Here is a 24,597-nt window from a genome sequence, read left to right as displayed (position 1 = left end):
TATAGTTTGGATAACAAGTTTTTTAGCACTTTCTTCGTAATTTTTTTATTGTGGTAAAATATGTATAACATAAAATTTACTATTTTAACCCTTTTAAAGTGTAAAGGTCAGTGGCATTAAGAACATCCAGATCATTGTGTGTCTGTCACCACTGTCCATTCCAGAACTTTCATCTTCCCCCAAATGAAACTTTGTACCCCTTAAACACTAACTTCCCCTTCTCTTCTCTCCCCAGCACCTGGCAACCACCATTCTTCTTTGTGTCTCTGAATTTGACTTCTCTAGATAATGCTTCAGATAAGAGGAATCAAATAATATTTGTCCTTTTGTGTCTGGCTTATTTTACTTAGCATAATGTCTTCACAGTTCTTCCGTATTGTAGTAAGTGTCAACATTTCCTTTTTTTTTTGTAGATATAGAGTCTCACTTTATGGCCCTCGGTAGAGTGCCATGGCATCACACAGCTCACAGCAACCTCCAACTCCTGGGCTTAAGTGATTCTCTTGCCTCAGCCTCCCGAGTAGCTGGGACTACAGGCGCCTGCCACAACACCCAGCTATTTTTTGGTTGCAGTTCAGCTGGGGCCGGGTTTGAACCCGCCACCCTCGGTATATGGGGCCGATGCCTTACCAACTGAGCCACAGGCGCGACCCCAACATTTCCTTTTTAAGACCAAATAATATTCCTTTATATGTATATACTAGGGTATTTTGTTTATTCAGTCATTCGTTGAGGTTGTTTCTACCTTTTGGCTATTGTGAATAATGCTGCTGTGAACATTCATATACATACATCTGTTTAAGCCTCTGCTTTTAATTCTTTTGTGTACATACCCAGAAGTAGAATTGTCAGTGATAATATATGTATTATTTTTTTTGTAGAGACAGAGTCTCACTTTACCGCCTTCAGTAGAGTGCCATGATGTCACAGGACTCAAAGCAACCTCTAGCTCTTGGGCTTCAGCGATTCTCCTGCCTCAGCCTCCCGAGTATCAGGGCAGTGATAATATATTTTAAAACAATATACATAGGCGGTGCCTGTGGCTCAGTGAGTAGGGCGCCGGCCCCATATACTGAGGGTGGCAGGTTTGAACCTGGCCCTGGCCAAACTGCAAACAAAAAATAGCCAGGTGCTGGGCAGCGCCTGTAGCTCAGTGGGTAAGGTGCTGGCCCCATATACTGAGGGAGGCGGGTTCAAACCTGGCCCCGGCCAAACTGGAACGAAAAATAGCCAGGCATTGTGGCGGGTGCCTGTAGTCCCAGCTACTTGGGAGGCTGAGGCAAGAGAATCACCTAAGAACTGGGGGTTGCTGTGAGCTGTGACGCTACAGCACTCTATGGAGGGCGACAAAGTGAGACACTGTCTGTAAAAACAACAACAAAAAGCAAACAATATACATAGCTGAATAAAAATAGATCAATACAACTTAGACCAAAATATCCGTATAGTACAGAGAGTTCCCACATACTCTCTTCCATGCATTTCCCCTTCTTGTTAACATCTTGCATTAGAGTGCTACATTTGATGATCCTAATATTAACTATTAGGGTTTATTTTTTTTGTATTGTACAGTTCTGTGGGTTTTGGTAAATGGGTAATGTCATGTGTCATTAATGTCATTACATGAAGTGTCATTACAGTATCATACAGAGTCATTTCATTGCCCTAAAACTCCTCTGTGTTCCACCTATTCATTTTCCGCCCCCTCACTCTCAGCCTGGCAGCCACTGATGATTTTGCTGCCTATAGTTTTGCCTTTTCCAGAATGTTACATAATTGGAATTATATAATACATAGGCTTCTCAGACTGGCTTCTTTTTTTGTTGTTGTTGTTGCAATTCAGCCGGGGCCGGGTTTGAACCCGCCACCCTCGGTATATGGGGCCGGCGCCCTGCGGACCGAGCCACAGGTGCCGCCCCTCAGACTGGCTTCTTTCACTTAGCAATATGCATTTATGGTTCCTTCGTGTCTTTTTGTGGCTTGATAGCTCTTTTATTTTAAGTGCTAAATAATATTCCATTGCATGGGAGTATTGCAGTTTGTTTCTTCATTCACCTACAGAAGGACGTGTTCGTTGCTTCTGAGTTTTGACAATTACAAATAAAGCCACTATAAACATTCGTGCGCAGGTTTTTGTGTAGATATAAGTTTTTTGCTAACTTGGGAAAATACTTAGGAGAGCAATTGCTGGATCATATGGTAAGAATATGTTTAGCTCTGTAGGGAACTGCTAAACTGCCTTCCAAAGTAACAGTACCATTTTGCATTTTCAACAGTTTTTAAAATTTATGTCTTAGCACCCTAAATATACTTATAAAATAAATCGTTGTCAGACTTTTCTGGAATGTATTCACATTCAATTGTTTTCTTTTGTTGGCTGTTTTTCTCAGCATTATATTTCTTTGTGTGTTTTGAAGTTCTGAATGGTAGACTAATTTTGAGGGTGAGTACTTCTGCTTTTGTTTTTCTTTTCTTTTCTTTCTCTGTGTTCATCCTTTTTGTGTGGTGGTATTTTAGGTGTGTCCAGCCGACCTCCTGGACCCTGGTCTGGAATCAGATTTAATAATAATGGTGGGCCAGAGGCTTTGTGCTTTGAGGTAATTGGGCTATTTTAGATCCTCTCACAGAGTGTGTATCTTGCTTCAGTTCCTGGTCCTGAGGCTGTGTTTGTTTGATCCCACTTTCCTAAGTCCAGAGCGTTATATCAGGTGTAGATTGGCAGCCGTGTTTTTTCAGTTCCCTTTCAGCTCCAACATCATCCCTGGCCTTATGCAGTCTGTCTGGCTCAGATGTCTCCATGTGCCGTGTCATTACTGCTCAGTGGGATGTATACACCTGTCTGGACTCACAAGCAAGCCTGTGGCTTCAGTCCTGCTCCATCTTTGTGTATCTGTTCTTTTTCTGAACCATATGGAGGTTTATCTTGTTTTTGAGCCTTTGGTCTTTTGCAGGTTTTTAAAAAATTACTTAGGGTGGCACCTGTGGCTCAGTGGGCAGGGCGCCAGCCCCATATACTAAGGGTGGTAGGTTTGAACCCGGCCCGGCCAAACTGCAACAAAAAAATAGCCAGGTGTTGTGGCGGGTGCCTGTAGTCCCAGCTACTATGGTGGCTGAGGTAAGAGAATCGCCTAAGCCAAGAGCTGGAGGTTGCTGTGAGCTGTGATGCCACGGCACTCTACCGAGGGCGACAAAGTGAGACTCTGTCTCTTAAAAAAAAAAAAAATTACTTAAAAATATATTATATCCCTTATTGTGTATTTGGAGTAGAGAGGGTGTATCAGTTTATACTTACTGGGCTACTTTGACTAGACTTAATTGACCAGGCTTCTTTCTCCTTTCTAGGATTCATTTTTTTTTCCTGTTATTGTATTGCTGAGGCCCCCCAGTACAAGAAAGGAGAGATGGTAATGGGCATTTTGATCTGAATGGGAATGTTTTCAGTCTTTCCCTTTTAGATATGATGCTTACTGATGATTTGGGGAAGGTATCTTCAGTGAATTTAAGGAAGTTTTCTTCTGTTCTCGGTTAGTATTTTTATTGGATATTGATTTTTTTTTTTTTTTTTAAAGACAGTCTCACTTTATCGCCCTCGGTAGTGCCCTGGCTTTACAGCTCACAGCAACCTCCAGCTCTTGGGCTTAGGCGATTCTTATGCCTCAGTCTCCTGAGTAGCTGGGAGTACAGGCGCCCGCCACAACGCCCGGCTTGGATATTGAATTTTATTGAGAGCTTTTTTTGACATTTGTTGAAATTATTGTCTTTTTTTCTTTAGTATGTTAAGAGTAGGGCAGAGTAACAGAAAGAAATGGATAGTATGTGAGTTACCTGTTAATTCATTTTTATCAATAATAACAAAAACAAACCTTTAAAGAAAACACATTTTGATCTTGAATTTTTATATATTTTTATTTAATATATTTTATATTAATTAGAGCATTATATAAGTTACAACAGGACTGAGGTGCTGTATTAATCAGGTTTGGACTAAACATCCTTGTAACAGAACTTTACTATATTAAAATAGTGCTTTATAAGAGTGTACTATAATCAAATAGTAGATAATAATATCAGTAATAATAGAGTTTATGAGGCTCTTACTTGTTGTCAAGGATTGTGCTAAATGCTTTACACAATTTATTTATTACTTACCATAGTCCTATGAGGTTATATTTAGCGACTCAGAGCTCTTTGTTATAGTGGAGTAGAGTTATTGAAAAAAATTTTTATTTTTACTGGAACTTAGAGAACCCTCTTGATTTGTAAAAATCAAATTCTCTAAGGTTTAGAAACATTTATTTACCCTGGCATTTTTGTTGTTGTTGTTGTTGTTTAATCTTAAAGAGAAGGACAAAAGCAGTAGAGGAAAGATATTTGGGAATATTGCTGAAAGAAGGAAGTTAGTTCTCTTTTAATAAAGTTTGGTTAGTTATAGCTAATACTTATTAGTGATAATCTCTCATTGACAATCTCAATCACTGACTTTTAATTAAATGGACGTCCAGAGAAAAACTATCAGGGGCATTGCTGGGAGATGGAAACTTAGACACAAGAAGTTTTGACACCTGGCTGCCTTGATGTAGCTGAGAGCTGCAAGGGTTAAGAAACTAACAAAAACTCCAAAGAAAATGAAGGCTATTTAACACTGAGGTGCAATACAAAGATGTTCTGGAAATATTTCCAAAGACACCTCTTTCCTTTAGCCTTTACTGTAGAAATTATTTAACTTCTCCCTATAGACTTAGTCCAATTCTGAAACACATTGTCTTCATAGAATAGAATAGGCATTAAGGACAAACAAGGGTCCAGACTTTGTGGCACTGTCCTGCATACCCCGTGAACTCTGTGACTTAAGGTCTGTTCCAGCACTGCAGTTTTGGGACCTGTATTCATTCCTTATTCCTTGAGCCCTTATGTTTGCCCTTGAGGGAGCAATGTGGCACAGTGGGAAGAGAATGGGCTTTAAAGTCAAGTCATTCGTTTGCACTGGATTGTTTATCGCAGCTCAATTTACAATCGCTAAGATATGGAAACAACTTAAGTGCCCATCGACCTAGGAATGGATTAATAAACTGTGGTATATGTGCATCATGGAATACTATTCATCCGTTAAAAAGAAACGTTACATCCTTTGTATTAACCTGGATGGAACTGAAACATTCTTTTTAGTAAAGTAGTAAAGAATGGAAAAGCAGATATCCAATGTACTGAATGCCAATATGAAGCCAGCAGACGAATTAATACACACCCACACAAGAGAAAAAACGTAATTCAATTCAGGGGCAGGGCGATGTGGAAGGGGAAGGAGGCGGTAGAAGAGGGGAGGGGGATTGGTGTGCTCCCACAATGTTAGGGATATATGGCACACCTCCTGGATGTGGGACACAACTACAACAGAGACTTTACCTAACAAATGCAAACATTGTAACCTAATTGTTGGTACCCTCATATTAACCTGATATTTAAAAAAACAGAGTTAAGTCATTGCCTCACCCCACACTTTCCTAGCCTTGTAACCTTAGGCCTAAGTCGCCTGACTACTGAGACTCTCAGTTTCCTCATCTGCTTCTAATATCCTTAATCCTGATTTGCTCTTCAAGACTAGTGCTTGTTCTGTCTTCTCACCTGACGTTTTTAGAGAGCAACATCCTCTAGGCAGGGTATAATATGAAAATAAGCAACTAGTTTTTCCAGTATTTAGCCCCCAGATGGACATCCTGTATGTCTGATGACATGTATCAGATATGACAAGCTAGGGAAACCGGGAGCATAGAGGCACACCATAACCTGCAGGGGTCAGTAATCGGATCTTTCTTGTTTGTTTGCTTACATTGGATTAGCACATACTGTAGTTCACTTTGCCTGTTCTGTGGTCTTTCATAGTATATTATCTGATTTGAATGATGTGAACCTTGCTAAATAGGGAAATGGCTTAAAAAGATTCTTGTAAGGAAACTGCAGATTGAAGTTTCAGAGTCAACTGAAAGTTGAAGTGTTAATGCAAACACATATACACAGGAATAAAAAACAGGGTAATTCTGTTGATAGTATGAGTTTGTTGTCAGTCAAATGCAAAATACAAAAACAATGATGATTTAATTAGATTGATGAGGAATCAGTAACTAAAAAACCACTTAGAATTGTTAGCAATATTATTTGAAATGGTTGATTTATGTACACAGTTGAGTATATTATAAGGTATTTGCTAATGATATTATAGGTTAATATTATCACTTGAGATATTTAAAAGCTAAGCATTCAGAATATGAACACAAATGAATTGACCTTTTTTAGTGATGGTTAAAGTTATGTTCCAATGAATCTAGTGCCTTACAGTTTTGCTAAGCTCAATGATGAACTTTTAGAGGCACCGTTTGTAATTTTCTTACTTTAGGAGTAAAAGACAAAAAGCCATAAACTTTTATTTTTCCTATTTGATAAAAGTGGCTGAAGTAAAATATACACAAATTAGTATTTTTAGTTTGATGTCAAACTAAAATGCATACTTGTTAGCAGATACTGTTGGGATACGGATAGACCTTGTTGAAGAGTTGATATGGTGACTACTATACCAAATTGGGGAGTTTGTGAGAGTTCATGTATATTTAGACAAAAAGTATAGAACTTAAGGTATTTGGTATACTTTGTTTCAATAATAAAATATTAAACTACAATATGGATAACTGCTTTTTTCCCTCCAAACCACTCAGGAAAAGATTTAGTAGAGCATATACTCTTAATATAATAAATAAAATTTTATATAAAATAGGACATATAAAGCATAAAGATTTGATGATATTGTACCTAGAACACAGCCTAAGAAATAAAATACATCCAGAGAGTTGGTACTGCTCTGCAGTCATGTGATTCTGCTTCTGTCTGTAGAGCTATTTGCTCTTCTGAATTTGGTGATTATCATTCCCATATACTTCTTGATACTTCTGCTATGTATGCGTGTATTCATAAGCAATATCTTTAGGGCCAGGCCAGGTTGAGCCCCCAATTTAAGGACACCCTCACTCTTGGGCTTGCATGGTCCCAAGAATGATGCTTGCTTTCTTTTTTTTTTTTGAGACAGAGTCTCACTATGTCGTGACAAGAGTTCTGTGGCATCACAGCTCACAGTAACCTCAAACTCTTGGGCTTATGCGATTCTCTTGCCTCAGCCTCCCAGAAGCTGGGACTACAGGCGCCTGCCACAATGCCTGGCTATTTTTTTGTTATTGTCATTGTTGTTTTAGCAGGCCCTGCTGGGTTCGAACCCACCAGCCCAGGGAGCATGTGGCTGGTGCCCTAACCACTGTGCCACGGGTGCCGAGCCAATGATGCTTTCTTAAATGTTGTACCCCAGGTGCTCACTTGTTTACTATCCTCCTGGCCCTACTTTTATTACTATGCATGTTCTGATCTTTATATAAGGGCCATAATTTTGTATTCATTCTCTTGCAACGTTTTCCACTTAACATTGTGAAATTGATGCATCTTGATAAATGTAGATCTGCTGTGTAGTATTTGTTGTGTGATTGTACTATAGTTTTCCTGTTCTTTTTTTGATGGCTGTTTCTGATTTTGTGTTTACAAACATTTTTGTGCGCATTCTTGTATATTTCTCTTTAGTACATAATTGTAGAAAGGGTACTTCTTGGTAATCTGGGATGTAGATTTTTAGCTTTACTATCTGTGTTCAAAGTGGTTATATTTATTTGTACTGTCATTAGGAGTATATGGGAATTCATGTTGCTTTGTATTTTCACCAACATAAACGGTATTTTCAGACTTAATTTTTTTTTTTTTTTTTTTTTGCAGTTTTTGGCCAGGGCTGGGTTTGAACCCACCACCTCTGGCATATGGGGCCGGCGCCCTACTCCTTTGAGCCACAGGCGCCCCTCAGACTTAATTTTTTATTTGTTGGGTGTGTGGGTAAATTATAACTTACAAACTTGGCATTACAGAATAAAACAGATACTAAAAGAAATTATAGCTCAGTGGATTATCATACAGCAAATACTCTGTAATCACCATCCAGGTGAAGAAGTAGAATTTTGCCATCTCTCCCTGAAGCCCCTTCATGTATTCATCTCAGCCACAGATGGCCCCTTCCCTCTCAGAGTAACCACTGTCCTGGTTCTTGCGGTAACTACTTCTTGGGTTTCTTTATGGCTTTTATACACAACTGTGAATCCTTAAATACGGTACTTTAGTTGTGTGTTATTACATACAACTTTATATATACAGGCATTTTCTATTTCTGTTCTGCTGGCTCTTCCATGAATTGCCTGTTCCTATCTTCTGTTAAATTTTCTTACCGCATTTTTTTTTGAGATGGGGTCTTACTCTGTTGCCCTGGCTATGAAGCAGTTATGTGATCATAGCTCACTGCAACCTCAAGCTTACTAATATGCCCTCCCCTCAAGCAGTCCTCCCTCCTTGGCCTTCCAATATGCTATGGTGTGAATCACTGCACCTGGTTTTGGTGCCCTTTAAAAATAGTTTGGCGATTCTCACCCTTGTGCAGAAAGAGACAGGTACAACACTATAGCAATGCTCTTTGCAAAAGAAAAAAAAAACTAGTGACAACCTAGAATTCCATCAGCAGGAGAGTAGATTAAAAAGTGGTTTTTAGAATTATACATCAGTCAGAATGAATGAATAGCAGTAACATGCAACAGTAGGATGAATCATACCAATATAATATTTGGTGAACACAATGCCCAAAGGGTTATATGTAGTAAGATACACTTTTTCTGTTTGAGATATAATTCACCCTACCGTTCAGTGAGTTCTGGTAGAGTCATAGAATTGTGCAACCATTGCTTCTATTAATGGCAGAACATTTTCCCAACCTTCCAGAAGAAACCCTGTATTTATTAGCAGTTGCTTCTTATTCTTCCTTCCCAACCCCTGGAAACCAATCTTCTCTGTTGCTATAGATCAGCCTATAGTGGACATTTCATAGAAGTGGAATCCTGTGGCCTTTTGTGATTGGCTTCTTTCATTTAGCATAATGTTTCCACATTGTAGCATGCACCTGTACTTTATTCCTTTTTATGGCTGAATAATATTCCTTTGTATGTATATACTATAATTTGTATGAATATGCTGCAATTTGATTCCAGCACCATTTGTTGAAAAGACTATTCTTTCTCTATTGAATTGTCTCCACTGTTGAAAATCAATTGACCATAGTGTAAGGATTTATTTCTGGAATCCGAGTCTGTCCCTGTGGTTCATACTGCTATCCTTATGCCAGTATTACACTGTCTTTGTACTTTGGCTTTGTGGTAAGTTTTAATACATTCATGGATTTGATTTGCTAACATTTTGGTGAGGACTTTTGCATCATTGTTCATGAACATTGCTTGGTAGAGTTCTTTTTTCTATCTTCTGTTGAATTTTGGTATCTGGGTAATGCTGGCTTCATATGAGCTGGAAGTGTTTGTCTTTTGTTTTCTGGAGGAGATTTTATAGCATTGGGCCTGGACATTTTTTTATGGATTATTATTTTTTTCTCTTTTGTAGAGACAGAGTCTCACTTTATGGCCCTCGGTAGAGTGTCATGGCCTCACACAGCTCACAGCAACCTCCAACTCCTGGGCTTAAGCGATTCTCTTGCCTCAGCCTCCCGAGTAGCTGGGACTACAGGCGCCCGCCACAACGCCCGGCTATTTTTGGATTATTTTTTTAACTACAAATTCAGTTCCTTTTTATTCTGGTTATTTCATCTTGTGGAAAAAATATTTTGGCTCATGGAGTTTTGGTGATTTGTAGTTTTTGAGGATTTGTTCAGTTTTATCTATTGGGATGTCTAACCTACAGCCTGCAGGCTGCTTGCAAATTATTTTGCGGGGGCCTGTGGTGTCAGATATTGTGAAGATTATGCACAGACCTTTTTGTGCTCATCAGCCTTCATTAGTGTTTGTGTTTTTAATGTGTGGCCCAAGACAACTCTTCTTCCAATGTGTGGCAGAGAAAAAAAGATTGGATACCCCTGAAAGTTGTTGTGTTGAAATACATGGGATTGTTCATAGTATTTCCATAGTATTTCTTTTATTGTCCATGGGTTCTGTAGTAATGTCCTTCCCTCTTTCATTAATGATTTTGGTATTTTGTGCTTTCTCTATTTTTTTTTCTTTGTCCATCTTATCAGTTTTATTGCTATTTTTAAAGAACCAGCTTTTGGTTTCATTGATTTGTGTCTTAGTGAATTCTTGTTTCAATCCAATGTGGCTAGGTAATATAGTGTGTACAATTTTAATACTTTCAAATTTGTTAATGTTTGTTTTGATGGCCCACGATATGGTCTTTCTTGGTGCGTGTTCCATGTGCATTTGTTGTCGTAGAGTGGAGCGTTCTGTCATTTCAGATATATCTAGTTGGTTCATGTTGCTCAGTCTTTGCATGTCCTTGTCACTACCTTTTCTTCCACCCTCTTCAGTGAGCTCGTTTGATATAACTTTATTGTCATAGGCCTCATTTCATTTTGGGATCCTCTGATTTTTACAAAATTTGGATACATAAAAGTTCACTCTTAGTGTTGTAAAGTTCTATCATTGTTGACAAATGCGTGGCATCAGGTGTCTCCCACTCCAGTGTCATACAGGATGGTCTCAGTGCCCTAACAATTTCCCTGTGCTTCACTTACTCAAGTCTCCTCCACTTCCTCCAAGCCTCTGGCAAGCACTGATCTATTTGCCATCTCTATAGTTTTCTCTAGAAGGTGATAAGATGGAACCACAGGGTATGTACCTTTTTAGCCTTGCGGAATAAAAACGTGGCAGTATGGCTGGATACTTCATTCTTCTTATTGCTGGACGCTGTTCTTTTGTGGAAGTACTGCATTTAATTTGTGTCTTCACCTATTGCAGAGTGCTTTTGTTGCTTTTGGCAATAGACTCTTGTTATTGAGTTTTATGAGTTCTTTAAATAATTTTTATACAAAACACATGTTCTTTAACTATGTGTTTTGAAAATATTTTCTTTCACTCTGTGACCTTTTTCTTCTCTTAATAATACCTTTTGCAGAGCAGTCAGTTTTGATAAAATCCAGTTTACCAACTTTTTATTTCATAGATTGTGTTTTCCAAACTCATTCATTCATTTTGGCTCTGGGTTTAGTACATTAAACAGTGAACTTTTAAGTTCACTTTTCTGTGAACTTCCAGTTTCAAACCCCTTTTAGATTTAAGAAACCTTGCTTACATTCTCAAAGCTAGGACTCTAGTCTCCTTTATAAACCTGTAGGCTAACCCTACACCCTGGTTCTTTAAATGGGGTGAAATGAAGCTCCTTAATAGGGTGATTGGGATCCACTGAAGATCAGATGTGTTTGGATAAACATACCTAGCTTAGGTCCACAGGATGAACTGCAGGAGGAAGCGGGTGGAGAGTCCTGAGATCACAAGGTCATTGGATTTTATTTGTTCATTAATGTGGACAAAAATTTTGGCAGTCGAAGTAGGCAAAAGGGGTGGATATGAGAGTGATTATGAGGAAGGAAATGACAGGGCTTGAAATTAAAGTTAGTATGTGAAGGAAATGATATTAGTTATCTCTAGATTATGTATCTAAGGAAAGGCAGAGTGCCAGGGGTCCAAGTGGGAGGAAGTAGAGAGATGTGCTCACATTCATGGAAGTATTGATATTAGAGATTATATCAGAATGATAAAGGTTATAAACAGTTGTACTAGTAGGATTAGATAGATCCTTTTGGGTATGGAACTGATAAATACAAAATTACAAAGATGAAGGTATTAGTATACAAAAAACATTGGCATGGAGTCATTTATTAGTAGGCCTAGGGGAACAGTTCATATTAATCTCAGTTTATGTATGTCCCATAAACTTTATGTGTATCCACATAAAATTTGGATTTTATTTTATTTTATTTTATTTTTGTTTTTGTAGAGACAGAGTCTCACTTTATGGCCCTCGGTAGAGTGCTGTGGCCTCACACAGCTCACAGCAACCTCCAACTCCTGGGCTTAAGTGATTCTCTTGCCTCAGCCTCCCGAGTAGCTGGGACTACAGGTGCCCGCCACAACGCCCGGCTATTTTTTGGTTGCAGTTTGGCCAGGGCCGGGTTTGAACCCACCACCCTCGGTATATGGGGCCGGCGCCTTACCCACTGAGCCAAAGGCGCCGCCAAAATTTGGATTTTATATAATTTGAATTATAACTTGGTTGAAATGAAATGGCTTGATGTCTTAGTTCCCTAGTAGCTGACTCTTAGACATGAATTTCAATGCATGTTTTTTGTTTTTGGAAGAAACAATGATTAGGAAGAGTGGGAAGTGATATAGGGAAGGGAAGATAGCCAAGATAGCAAATAAAGAGTTGTTATCAAGTAAGTTGCCAGAGTGAGTAACTGAAGTTTATTCCCACTGGGAAACTCTAGGAGCCAAAGTAAAACATGAATCTTAGAGTTATAGTCCTTATAGGGGCAAGATAGCTGTCTACTGTCTCCATCCATCATGGGTTAAGATCGTTTCTAAGAGGTGGGAGATCTGTAGTATTTTATAGACCTGCCATGCAGGGAACAAAATGGGCTCTAGCAGATGGAGAACGTCCTCAGGTGCTATCAGTCCACTGTAAGGGTTAGGGGATATGGGGCATGAGTGCACCTTTGACTCCTTCCCTAATGCACTGCTATGCAGTTCCAGCATCTTCAATTCATTTCATCATTTTAGAAATTAATTTCAGGCTTACATGAAGCAGTACAGCAGCATGTTAAGACTGGCTCCAGGTGTCCTTTTTGGAACGTTAAATCCTGAGTTATGGTGAGTGCCCCATATTAATAAACTTTTCTTTACCAGCCTTATGCTTGGCACCCAAGTGCAACACTCTTAAGATCCATTCCCAGGTATGTTCTCTTCCAGTTCCTGCCAATACATCTCTTCTGGCCCAGAAGTTGCTTTGGTAAATCAATTGTTTCCATCCAAAAATAAGACAATGCCAAGACTTGACCATAGTTATTAGCCTAGATGCAGTGAGGGCATAGGGACAGATCTTGAAGAGGGTGAGGCATGCATCTCAAATGAGCCCTTTGTGTAGTCTTTGGGCAGGGGAGACTGCCAGAACAGAGCTGCTTCCGGGAGACTCTTGGCTGGACTGTGAATTCAGTCTTCTTTGTGATTTACCTATTTTCACAGTCAAAACTTGGGTGTGAATTTTAGCACAGTCTGCTTTCAGGCAAAGAAATGCAGGTGCTGGCGACTGGACATTAGTCATTTATACCTTAAAAGTAGTATGTGTCATTGACTTATTAAAAAACTTGGTTTGTTCAAAGAACTTTTTTTTTTTAACATCAAAAGAGCACCCCCCATCTTTAAAAAGCCATAAAGCCCTCTTAAATGAGAAAAAAAGTAGTATGCATGATGGAATAAAGGTAGGGTCTGCTGTACCTCTTCAGGCAACAGATAATATCAATGTCATCTGACATTTGTTTGTATAGCTACTGTTGAGTAACAAACTTTTTAATTATTTGTTTATTACTACTTTGAGATAGAATCTCACTTTGTTGTCCCTGGTAGAGTGCATGGCATCATAGCTCACAATAACCTTAAGCTCTTGGGCTCAGGTGATCCTCTTGCCTCATTCTCCTGAGTAGCTGGGACTACAGCTGCCTGCCACAATACTCGGCTATTTTTTTAGAGGCGGGGTCTTGGTTCTTGCTCAGGCTGAGCTCCTGAGCTCAAGCAACCCATCTGTCCGGCCTCCCAGAGTGCTAGTATTACAGGCGTGGACCACCGCATCTGGCCAACAAACTTTTCTGGCATTTGCTGTGAGTCCTCAAAACAATCCTGTGAGAAGCGTACTTTTGATCATCTCAGTTTTGCATATGAGTATGATGAGTCCGAGACTCAGAAGGGTTAAGCAATTTATCCAGAGCTCAAGTGTTGGAGCTAGTATTTGAAATTTAGCTTAATTAATCACTCATCTTGTTATCCCACATTGCTTCCAAAAGGTATCCACATCATGTCCATTTAACAAATGATGAACTTGAGATACAGAAATTAAGTGACAGATGAATTTCAAGGCTAAAGAAAACTGTAGTTTGGCATTCAAGATGCCCACTCTTTTCCTGTTGAATACTATATTGAACAAGTGGCTAAATTTAACATCGGCTGCTTTGGAATTTTTATTGTATTTAAAATTCCATTCAATAATCTCTCTCAGGATTTCTTAACCTCACTATTGCTGTTTTGGACTGGATAATTCTTTGTCGTGGGAGACTGTCCTGTGTGCTGCAAAATGTTTAGCAACATCTCTGACCTCTGTCTACTGGATGCTGAAAGCACCCTCCCAGTTTTGACAACCAAAGATGTCTATAGATATTGCTAGATGTCCCATGGGGACAGCATTCTCCCTGGTTGTGAACAGGTCCGTCTCTGAAGGTGATTGTGTCATGATGGAGCTCACTTAGAGTAATTTAGGAATTTGCTTTGTGAGCAGGGAGCTATGTTGCTTTAGGAGGGAAGCAGCAGTGCGTGGTGGAAGGAGAGGCTTTGGAATCAGATCAAATTGGCTTGTCTCTCAGCACTGCCACTTAACAGTCTTGAGAATAAGGTATTTGTCTTTGATGTGCTTTTCTTTCCTCATTTGTAGAATGGACATTATATCCATCTGGTAGGGTTGTGGTGATTAAACTAGAGGATAGTAAACATGGAAGAGTGAGGGGAGAAAAGAAAAGAAACATGGAAATGAAGGAAAGATACAGAAAGCAGTGAACAAGAGAAAAAGTGTATTAGGAAGGTCTGAAATAGCAAGTGAATTATTTCCACATCTGCCTTCTTCCCACACTTCACTTCCAGTTTACTGGGTCTGAAAGACAGCTCCGTGAACGTTTTCAGAAATTCTCTCTATACACGAGCACTGAAGACACACATAGTCTGGTCTTTTTTAAAACTTTGATCATACTGTGTTCAGGTTTAGTTCCTTAGAAGCAGAGCCTGAGATGGAGATTCTTTCTTTCTTTCTTTTTTTTTTTTGAGACAGAGTCTCACTATGTTGCCCTCGGTAGAGTGCTGTGGCGTCACAGCTCACAGCAACCTCACTCTTGGGTTTAAGCAATTCTCTTGCCTCAGCCGCCGAAGTAGCTGGGACAATAGGCTCCCACCACAGTGCCCAGCTATTTTTTTGTTGTAGTTGTTTAGCAGGCCTGGGCCAGGTTTGAACCCGCTAGCTCTGGTGTATGTGGCGGTGCCCTAACCACTGAGCTACGGGCGCTGAGCCAAGATGGGAAGAAATGCGAGAAATTCACTGTGGTCGTGCTGTTTGGTGAAATCTGTAGGGAGTGTGGGAAGCCACGGGAGCAGGGCCAGGCCAGGGCTTCTCGCATCAGCACTAACTGGAACTTAGGATAGATGCAGATTCTCAGGTCCACTCTAGAGGTACTGAGTCAGAAATCGTGGGGTGGGTCCCACTAATCCGTCCTTTAGTAAGCTTTCTAGACGATTATTTTCTTTAAATAGGCTTTATTTTTTAGAGCAGTTTTAGGTTCATGGCAAAATTGAATAGAAAATACGAAGGTTTTGGAGATTTTTCCTGGGTGCCCCCTGCGGTCACACTTGCACAGCCTTCTCATCACCAGCATCCCCGCCAGAGTGGTACATTTATTGCACTTGATGAACCTACCTCGATACAGAATTGTCACTAAAGTCCGCATTTTATGTTAGGGTTTACTCTTGTGTACATTCTATGCATATGGGCAAGCGTATAATAACATGTATCTACCATTATAGTACATACTGAGTAGTTTCACTGCCCTAAAAGTCCTGTGTGCTTTGCCTATTCAACCCTACTACCACCACCCTGGTAACCACTGATCTTTTTACTGTCTCCATAGTTGTTGCCTTTTCCAGAATGTCAAATAATTGGACCTGTACAGTATGTAGCCTTTTTAGATTGCCTTCTTTCATTTAGTGAATTGCATTTAAAGCTCATCCATACACACACACACACACACACACACATATATTTATATATATATATATATTTTTTTTTTTTTTTTCCTTTTTCTTTTTTTTTTTTTATTGTTGGGGATTCATTGATATATATATATATATATTTTTTTTTTGAGACAGTCTCACTCCGTCACCCTGGGGTTGAGTGCCATGGCATTATAGTTCACAGCAACCTCAAACTCTTGGCCTCAAGTGATCCTCTTGCCTCAGCCTCCCGGGTAGCTGGGACTACAGGTGCCTGTCACAACGATATTTCTAGAGACAGAGTCTCGTTCTTGCTCAGACTGGCCTCAAACTCCTGAGCTCCAGTAATCCGCCCGCCTTGGCCTCCCAGAGTGCTAGGATTACAGGCGTGAGCCACCATGCCCTTCTCATCCATATTTTTTCATGGATTGATATCTCGTTTCTTTTTAGTGCTGAATGATATCCCCACCGTTTATACCATAGTTTATCCATTCATCTTGATTATTTTCATGTTTTGGGAATTGTGAATAAAGCTGTCATAAACAACTGTGAGCAGGTTTAATGTAGATGTAAGTTTTTATCTCCTATGGGTAAATATCAAGGAGTGTGATTGCTGGATGGTATGGTAAGAGTGTATGTAGTTATATAAGGAACTGCCAGATGTCTTCCCCGGAACATTTTGCTGTACCATTTTGCATTTCCATCAGCAATGAATGAGAGTGCCATATCCTCCCCAACATTTGCTGTTGTCAGTGTTCATGATTTTGGCCATTTTAATAGGTGTATAGTGGTATCATCTTGTTTTAATTTTCATTTCTCTGATGACAAGATGTTGAACATCTTTTCTGATGCTTGTCTGCCATCTATCTCTTTTGGTGAGGTATCTTCAGATTTTGTGTGTTTCCTGATTCAAGTTTGTAATAATTGCATGATTTCAGGATACTATCTTTTTGTCAGTTATAATTAAAAATTTCTAAAATATCTACTTTGTGCTTTATTAGTTTTAGTTTTAGAAAATCCAAAGAGTTTCCTAAGAGAAAATACATCAAATTGGCTCAGCACCTGTAGCTCAAGCGACTAAGGCGCTAGCCACATACAACAGAGCTGGTAGGTTTGAATCCAGCCTAGGCCAGCCAAACAACAACAACAACTACAACCAAAAAATAGCTGTGTGTTGTGGCAGGCGCCTGTAGTCCCAGCTACTAGGGAGGCTGAGGCAAGAATCACTTCAGCCTAGGAGTTGGAGGTTACTGTGAGTTGTGACGTTACGGCACTCTATCCAGGGTGATAGCTTGAGGCGCTGTCTAAAAAAAAAAAAAAAAACAACTACAAATTAAATAATATGTGTAGCAGCCCGTATAGCCTATGGCTAGGAGGAGTGAAAGTTATAAGAAACACCTGTATAGCTCAATAATGGAACACGTTGGTGAAAAGTGCATGGAGAGGGATTTAGCTCTCCTAACAAGCATGAGAGCTCACGAGATGAGAGCATTGGTGAATTGGCAGTCTCTACACTTGTGGTGTTGAGAGGCACGAGATCAGCCTTATATTAGGCCGAAGAAGGCAGTCAGGAGGGTGTGCATTCTATCATGGACCCGCTCACTGTGATTCTGTCCCTTCTCCTGCCTGTAGAATGCCAGCACAGTGTCTTTCTGCTGAAGATCACTAAGCTCTGCTAAAGACTAAGATCTGTCTTTCTAAGAAGACTGCTGTACTCTGTCAAAGACTCTCTCTCCCTTCAGCTAAAGTAAAATAGCCCTCAGGCACCTAAGAGCCATTGTTCGTGAGTGAGATAACAGCTCAGGGGTCAGCGTCTGGAACCTAGTTAAGCCAGGGCCAGAGACCAACCAGTCCCGGGCCCTGATAAGTGGTGTCCTCTAAGGGACTCCCACAACATCTATTCTTAATTCTCTCCACTAATTATAAACTACTTGTATAGTAGTAGTAATAATTGTAATAATATTATAATAAAAATAGTGGCTACCTTTTGACTTGTGCTTAGGTCGGGCACTAATGAATTACTACATGACATGGAGAGTGGAAGCTACGTGACGATGAGGACTTTGTCTTCATTCACTGTAATATTCCCTGTACCTGTAGCTCCACCTGTTACCTACGAGTGCTTGCCCATTTATGCCTCACGTTCCATTACTGGAATGGTAGTGACATGAGAGTTATTTACATCCTGCTGCTCAAGGTCATTGCTGAGGTCAGATTTTTCACACGTCTATCTCCTGAGGGTCCATGTTGTCACCTGGTGCACAGAGTCACTGCTGCAGATACTGGCGTGCCGGGAGCTTGTCAAAAAGTCATACAAAAACCCTCAAAAATTTCAATCTCCAGCATAAATATATTAATGAATATTTTTCAAATTAGTGGTTTAATGAGTAATGGAACCGTAACTCAAGCCCATGTAGACTGATTATTGTCATTTTGATAATGGGGACATACTAACCTGATTGCAGCCAGACATATGTAGATATTTATTTATTTTTATTAAATCATAGCTGTGTACATTAATGCAATCATGGGGTACAATGTGCTGGTTTTATATACAATTTGAAATATTTTCATCAAACTGGTTAATATAGGCTTCATGGCATTTTCTTAGTTATTGTGTTAAGACATTTATATTCTACATTTAGTAAATTTCACATGAACCCTTATAAGATGCATGGTAGGTGTGGTCCCACCAGTTACCCTCCCATATGTGGATATTTAATATCGATTACTATTGCGTTAGGTCGGGTGGAGAAACTTTTTTCTTAAAGGACCAGATAGGAAATAGTTTAGACTTTTCAGGCCAAATTCCTTCCTTTGCTGCTATTCACTTCTACTACTATAGCAGAAAAGCAACCATACATAAATACATGGGTGCAGCTTTGCTCCAGTAGAACTTTATTTGCATAGACAGGTGGCAGGTCAGATCTTGCCTGTGGTAGCACAGTTTGTGTAACTTGCCAGCTGCTCCTTCAGGGGATCTCTTACCACCAGTGCCGCAAGTAATTACGGATGTAGGCGTGAGCCCTGCATACGGCAGTACTTGTAGTATGGTAGTCATCCAGATGATCCAGAATTCATATTTATATTAATTTTTTCCAAGATTAATCTAGAGCTTAAAAATAAAATTTAGAAAAATTTCATGAAGAACTTAGGGGTCTCTAGGAATTCTTATCCCTGGAGAAGAGACAATAATTACCTTGGAAAAAAAGTGATGTGAAGGAATAGGAATAGTAGAAAAAAAATTTAACAGATGAGATGTATTATAAAGGACGTGATATTTTCTGTTTTAATCAATGTTTAGTTTTTGAATTTGTATTACCTAGTGGGAGACTAAGATTGGGGAGAAGCAAGCTTCTGAATTTTTTTTTTTTGTAATTATAGGCTACTGGCACCAATTGCTGTTTTTTCTCTAGGATCTAGATTTTTTTTCTATTTTTTTTGTTTTTTTTCCCCTTGACTTCTGTATAAAATTCTGTTGTTTTGAGGGCAGATTATCAAGCAGCTATCATTTATAGTAAAGCCTCCTTGGTAACATTTCGGTGATGTGAGATGTCTGGTATTAATGATCAAATACAGGATGTTAAGGAATATATTTACATTTTTAATTTTCTCTGGGGTATATTATAATTAAACTTTTCGTAATTAGGCAACTCGGTTTAATGGATATATAATTTGTAGTCATCATTTAATTTGTGATTCCAACATATTTGAGAGTGACTTATAGCAGTTTAATCTACATCTTAATCATATTTGAGAATGGTTTATAATAGTTTAATCTACTTAGGGAAATCATTTGGCTTATGTTCTTTGTCTAGATATTTTTTCCTTTATTTGTAAGGCAAACTGCAGCTGAAATTGTCACAAATTTTGCATCAATAGGGTCCACATAATGGGCTTGTGTTGTAGTTTTTCAAATTGTGATATGGGAAATTATTTAATCTAGGACTCTGCAGAGAAAATAATCAAAGTTAGAAATAAGACAGCCCCTTGTTTTCAGTACAAGAAGCAAGTATATGAGCTTGATTAAGTATTGACTCATTAATATTTTAGAAGCTATCAAAAAAAAGTACAATAGTCTACATCTTCTCTATCAGGCTTCCTGTTTATTTTTACTGATAGTGTCTTACAGTGTGCATTTGCAGCTTGGTTGCCTGTACCTCTTCACAGCTGAATGATTAGCACTTGGTTGAATTGTCAAATTTTGCAGTGGTTTATTGTATCTCTCTTTGTCTCTAGGATGATTGAGGAAAGTGGAAACAAGCGGAAGACCATGGCAGAGAAGAGGCAGCTGTTCATAGAAATGCGTGAGTCTTGGGTGCTTCTGGAGTCTTTGTGTGAGAATATTTTTTTTTGTAGAGACAGAGTCTCACTGTACCGCCCTCGGGTAGAGTGCCGTGGCGTCACACGGCACACAGCAACCTCTAACACTTGGGCTTACACGATTCTCTTGCCTCAGTCTCCCGAGCAGCTGGGACTACAGGCACCTGCCACAATGCCCGGCTATTTTTTTGTTGCAGTTTGGCCGGGGCTGGGTTTGAACCCGCCACCCTCAGCATATGGGGCTGGCACCCTACTCACTGAGCCACAGGCGCCGCCCGAGAATATTTTTTTTTTTCCTGATCAAGTCATAGTTTTTTATCAGTTACAAGATTTATGTTATAAGCTTTAGGGAGTGTGGAGTTAAAGAATTAGGAAGTTGGAGGACCCCAGGCCAAAGTATATTATTCTAATTGAATTGACTTGAATTGCTTTTTTAAGCAAGGGCATAAATAAGGCAGAAATGTTATGTAGAGTGTATGTGATTTTTAAGTCAAGCTAGTCAACTTAGACCTTTTGCTGTGACTCCATCATTCCATGACCTTGCATATGGTTATTGATACATTATATAAATTACCTTCTGCTACCATATGTACCTGTAAGATTTTTTCCATCATGTCTTAAATAAAGAAAAGGCTTTAAGGGGGAAAAAAATTACCTTCTGCTAGATACTGATTCTGAGGTAGAGAGGACAAAGTGTTAGGACAAAACCTAGAGCTATCAGAAATATGAAGAGAATGAATGTATACTTTGGTATATTACATTACTACACAATTTAAAATCTGTTAAAAAATTCTTACATAAAAATGTGAACAAAGAGAGAAAAGTTGCTGAGAGGAGTGGCGTAGTTCCCGGTTTCTGAACGATTGCTTTGCTCTGTGACTACTTGAGCATATGACCTTGACCAATTCACATTAGCTGGACTTCAAATTCCTTTCCCATGAAATAGGGTTATTGATCTGGATCAGTGATTATGAAACCTTTTAAAATAATTATACTTGGGCGGAGAGAGGGTGATTGGTGGGATTACACCAGCGGTGCATCTTACAAGGGTATATATGTGAAACTTAGTAAATGTAGAATGTAAATGTCTTAACACAATAACTAAGAAAATGCCAGGAAGGCTACATTAACCAGTGTGATGCAAATGTGTCAAACAGTCTATAAAATCAGTGTATAGTGCCCCATGATCGCATTAATGTACACAGCTATGATTTAATAAAAAAGAAAACAAAACAAAACAAACAAACAAAAAGCATTATACTCTTTTTTGCCAAGTGAAATCTTACAAGGACCTAAGCTTAACGTGAGTATTATAAAATTGACAGTGCTTCACTAAAGCAGGAGAGAGGAGGCAGAGGGCAGCCTGTGATAGCCTCTGTAAGGTCGTTGAGGAAGCCTAGAATTCTGTATGTCACAGTATAAAAATTAGCGGATAAAATCTCCAAGACCCAACTCTCTCAGTGTATTTTATCTCTGTAGGGTCTTAGTAATGGGTGACATACTCAGCTCAGCTCAGATCCGTGACTCAGCTCAGATCCGTGTTATCCTGTCAGTTATAGGCTGCACAACTATTGGTTAGAGATGGTAGAGAAGAAATTTTGGCATTGGGTAGGTCACCAGAGTGGGTGATCTTTAAGGACGTTGTTAGTTCTGAGTCTAATTGCTAGTCCCTCAGGCCAGACACTTTGGAGTCACTTTCTTCCTCCTTACCTTCTATTGCCAAAGAAATTACAAAGTGTAGCTGAGTTTTACCTCATTAATGCGCCTTGACTTTGTCTGTTACTTCTATCAGAATGGCCTTGAATTCAGGCTCTGCAGTTAGACTGCTGGGTTTGGTTCTTTGCTCCTTCACTTACCAGCTATATAACCTTAGCCAAGTTCACTTAATCTCTCTGTGCCTCAGTTTCCTCATCCATAAAATGGGAATAGTACCAACTTCATAGATTATTGTGAAGATTATATGAGATAATGTTAGCACAGCACTTGATATAGAAGAGTACATATTTAATATGGTTATCTGTGCTTACTATTAATTTTTTAATCATTGTTACTTTTCTGAACTAAAGCAATACGTTTCTGATCCCTTCTTGCAGTCTTGACCCTCTCAAATCTGCTATGATCAGCTGTCAGATTGAACTATATAAATCTGTTACTTCTTCTCTTAAATCCCCTTAGTTGCATGACAGAGCTCCAACTCTTTTTTTTTTTTCTTTTTTTTGAGACAGAGCCTCAAGTTGTCACCCCTGGGTAGAGTGCCGTGGCATCACAGCTCATAGCAACCTCCAACTCTTGGGCTTAAGTGATTCTCTTGCCTCAGCCTCCCAAGTAGCTGGGACTACAGGCACCTGCCACAATGCCCGGCTGTTTTTTGGTTGTAGTTGTCATTGTTGTTTGGCAGGCCCAGGCTGGATTCAAACCCACCAGCTCTGGTCTAAGCTGGTGCCTTAGCTGCTTGAGCTACAGGTGCCGAGCCCAGAGCTCCAGCTGTTAAGAATGCTAGACAAAGCTCTTCTGGCCTCTTTCTTCCTGGGTTCACCAGTTCCCAACTTGCATCTCATGCCTATGTATCACTTCACAGCAGTGGTGAATTGGCTTTCTGCAGAGAGATCATGTTGTTTCATGCCTTTATGCCTTCACTAAGGCCATGCTTCTACCATCTGGCAAACTGCTCCTGCTTACTTTGAGACTCAGTAGAGGGTTCATCCTTTCCATCCCGCTTTCAGCGCATTTATTGAGCATCTGCTATGTTCTAGGCACTATTTTAGGTGCTGGGGTTACAGGGGAGAATAAAACAGTCTCTGACTTCACTCCTGGAGGTTAGATTTTAGTAAGGGGAAGCAGACAACATTTTCTTCTTGCTAAATCTTACTTAGATTTTAATAAGGTGAAACCAAGTAAATAACCAACAATAATTCCTGTACTAAGCAGAGGCTGGAGTGCCTTAAGTAAATAAATATGGGCATTGGAAATGAGTTACTGGCATTGATATTTGAAGTAGTCTTGCTTAAGAACTGGGTTGCTGCCTAGTGGATGTTACCTCTCTTGACACATAAACCTCATATAGACTGTCTGGGAGATGTTTGGTGAGTATGGTTGCTCCCCTATTTCTTCACAGGAAGAATTGCAGTGGTGGCCATAGTACCTGCTGCTGAAAGCCCCAATTCCTCATTCCTGTCAACCTCCCCCCACTCCCCAGCATAGTTACCGTCTATGGCTGCCCAAATCACCTTCTTCCAGCCTTACTGCTTGGATGTATCATCCAGGTATAGCTTGATTTTAGTATGTCAGTTAGAATCTAATCATATTTCTCAACTCTTTTATTAGTCTTAATGGTTAGTTTATAGATTTCTACCTAGGTAGGTTAGCTATACCATTTTTAAAGACAATTTTGACTCCTTTCTTTTGTAATCCTTTTTTCCTTGACCTAGTGGGGAGGATAGCAGGCATTCTTGTTATCTTTTTTACTTTAACAAGCCTGGTTCTAATATTTCAGTATAAAGAATGATGTTTCACTCTGGGAGGCCAAGGCAGGTGATTGCTTGAGCTCATGGGTTCAAGACCAGCCTGAGCAAAAAGCAAGACCCCGTCTCTACTTTAAAAAAAAAAAAATTGGCTCTGTGCCTGTAGTTCAGCAGCTAGGGCAACAGTCACATACACTGGGGCTGGCGGGTTTGAACCTGGCCCCAGGCATGCCAAACAACAATGACAACTACAACAAAAAAAATAGCAGGGCATTGTGGCAGGCACCTGCAGTCCCACAGTCCCAGCTACTTGAGAGGCTGAGTCAAGAAAATCGCTTAAGGGCGGCGCCTGTGGCTCAAGGAGTAGGGCGCTGGTCCCATATGCCAGAGGTGGCGGGTTCAAACCTAGCCCCGGCCAAAAGAAAAAAAAAAAGAAAATCGCTTAAGCCCAAAAGTTTGACGTTGCCGTGAGCTGTAACGCAGTGGCACTCTACCGAGAGCAACATAGTGAGACTGTGTCTCAAAAAAAAAAAAAAAAAAAAGAACAAAAAGAAAAGAAAAAGAATGCTGTTTGCTAAAATTATGTTGTTCTTTTTTCTAATTTCTTATGTTAATTTGCTAAGGCTATTTATTTTTAGTTTTTTCTTACATAAGCATTTAAGAATAAATATAACCACCCTGTGTGTGTGTGTGTGTGTGTGTGTGTTTCTGCATCCTAAGCATTCTTTTTTTTTTCCCCTTTATTTTAGTTTATTATTTTATCTTATTCTTTGTGTTACGGAGTCTGGTAGCAGACAGTCCAAGGTTGTTATGGTGACATGATGACATTGAGGTCCCAGATTTCCTCCAGCTTTCAGCTTTGCCATCCTCAATGCCCTACCATTCTTCTC

The 24,597-nt window shown here is 39.6% G+C and overlaps 1 protein-coding gene across 16 annotated transcripts in view; it reads left to right on the top strand.

Annotated features, from left to right (window-relative positions):
• The window catches only part of DTNB (dystrobrevin beta), a 278,523-nt gene that overhangs the window by 5,073 nt on the left and 248,853 nt on the right, over nt 1–24,597 (top strand). For 15 of the 16 annotated variants that reach the window (XM_053587758.1, XM_053587753.1, XM_053587759.1 and 12 more), the window contains exon 2: nt 20,163–20,230. The exons of the other annotated variant lie outside the window; for it this stretch is intronic. In XM_053587758.1, the coding sequence (XP_053443733.1) occupies nt 20,164–20,230 (67 nt within the window). In that variant the 5' untranslated portion in view covers nt 20,163. The remainder of the gene's footprint in view (nt 1–20,162; nt 20,231–24,597) is intronic. 16 annotated transcript variants of the gene reach the window in all.

Source organism: Nycticebus coucang, chromosome 4, assembly GCF_027406575.1.
Source record: "Nycticebus coucang isolate mNycCou1 chromosome 4, mNycCou1.pri, whole genome shotgun sequence".
Taxonomy (NCBI): domain Eukaryota; kingdom Metazoa; phylum Chordata; class Mammalia; order Primates; family Lorisidae; genus Nycticebus; species Nycticebus coucang.
This window is presented reverse-complemented; position numbering and strand designations above follow the sequence as displayed.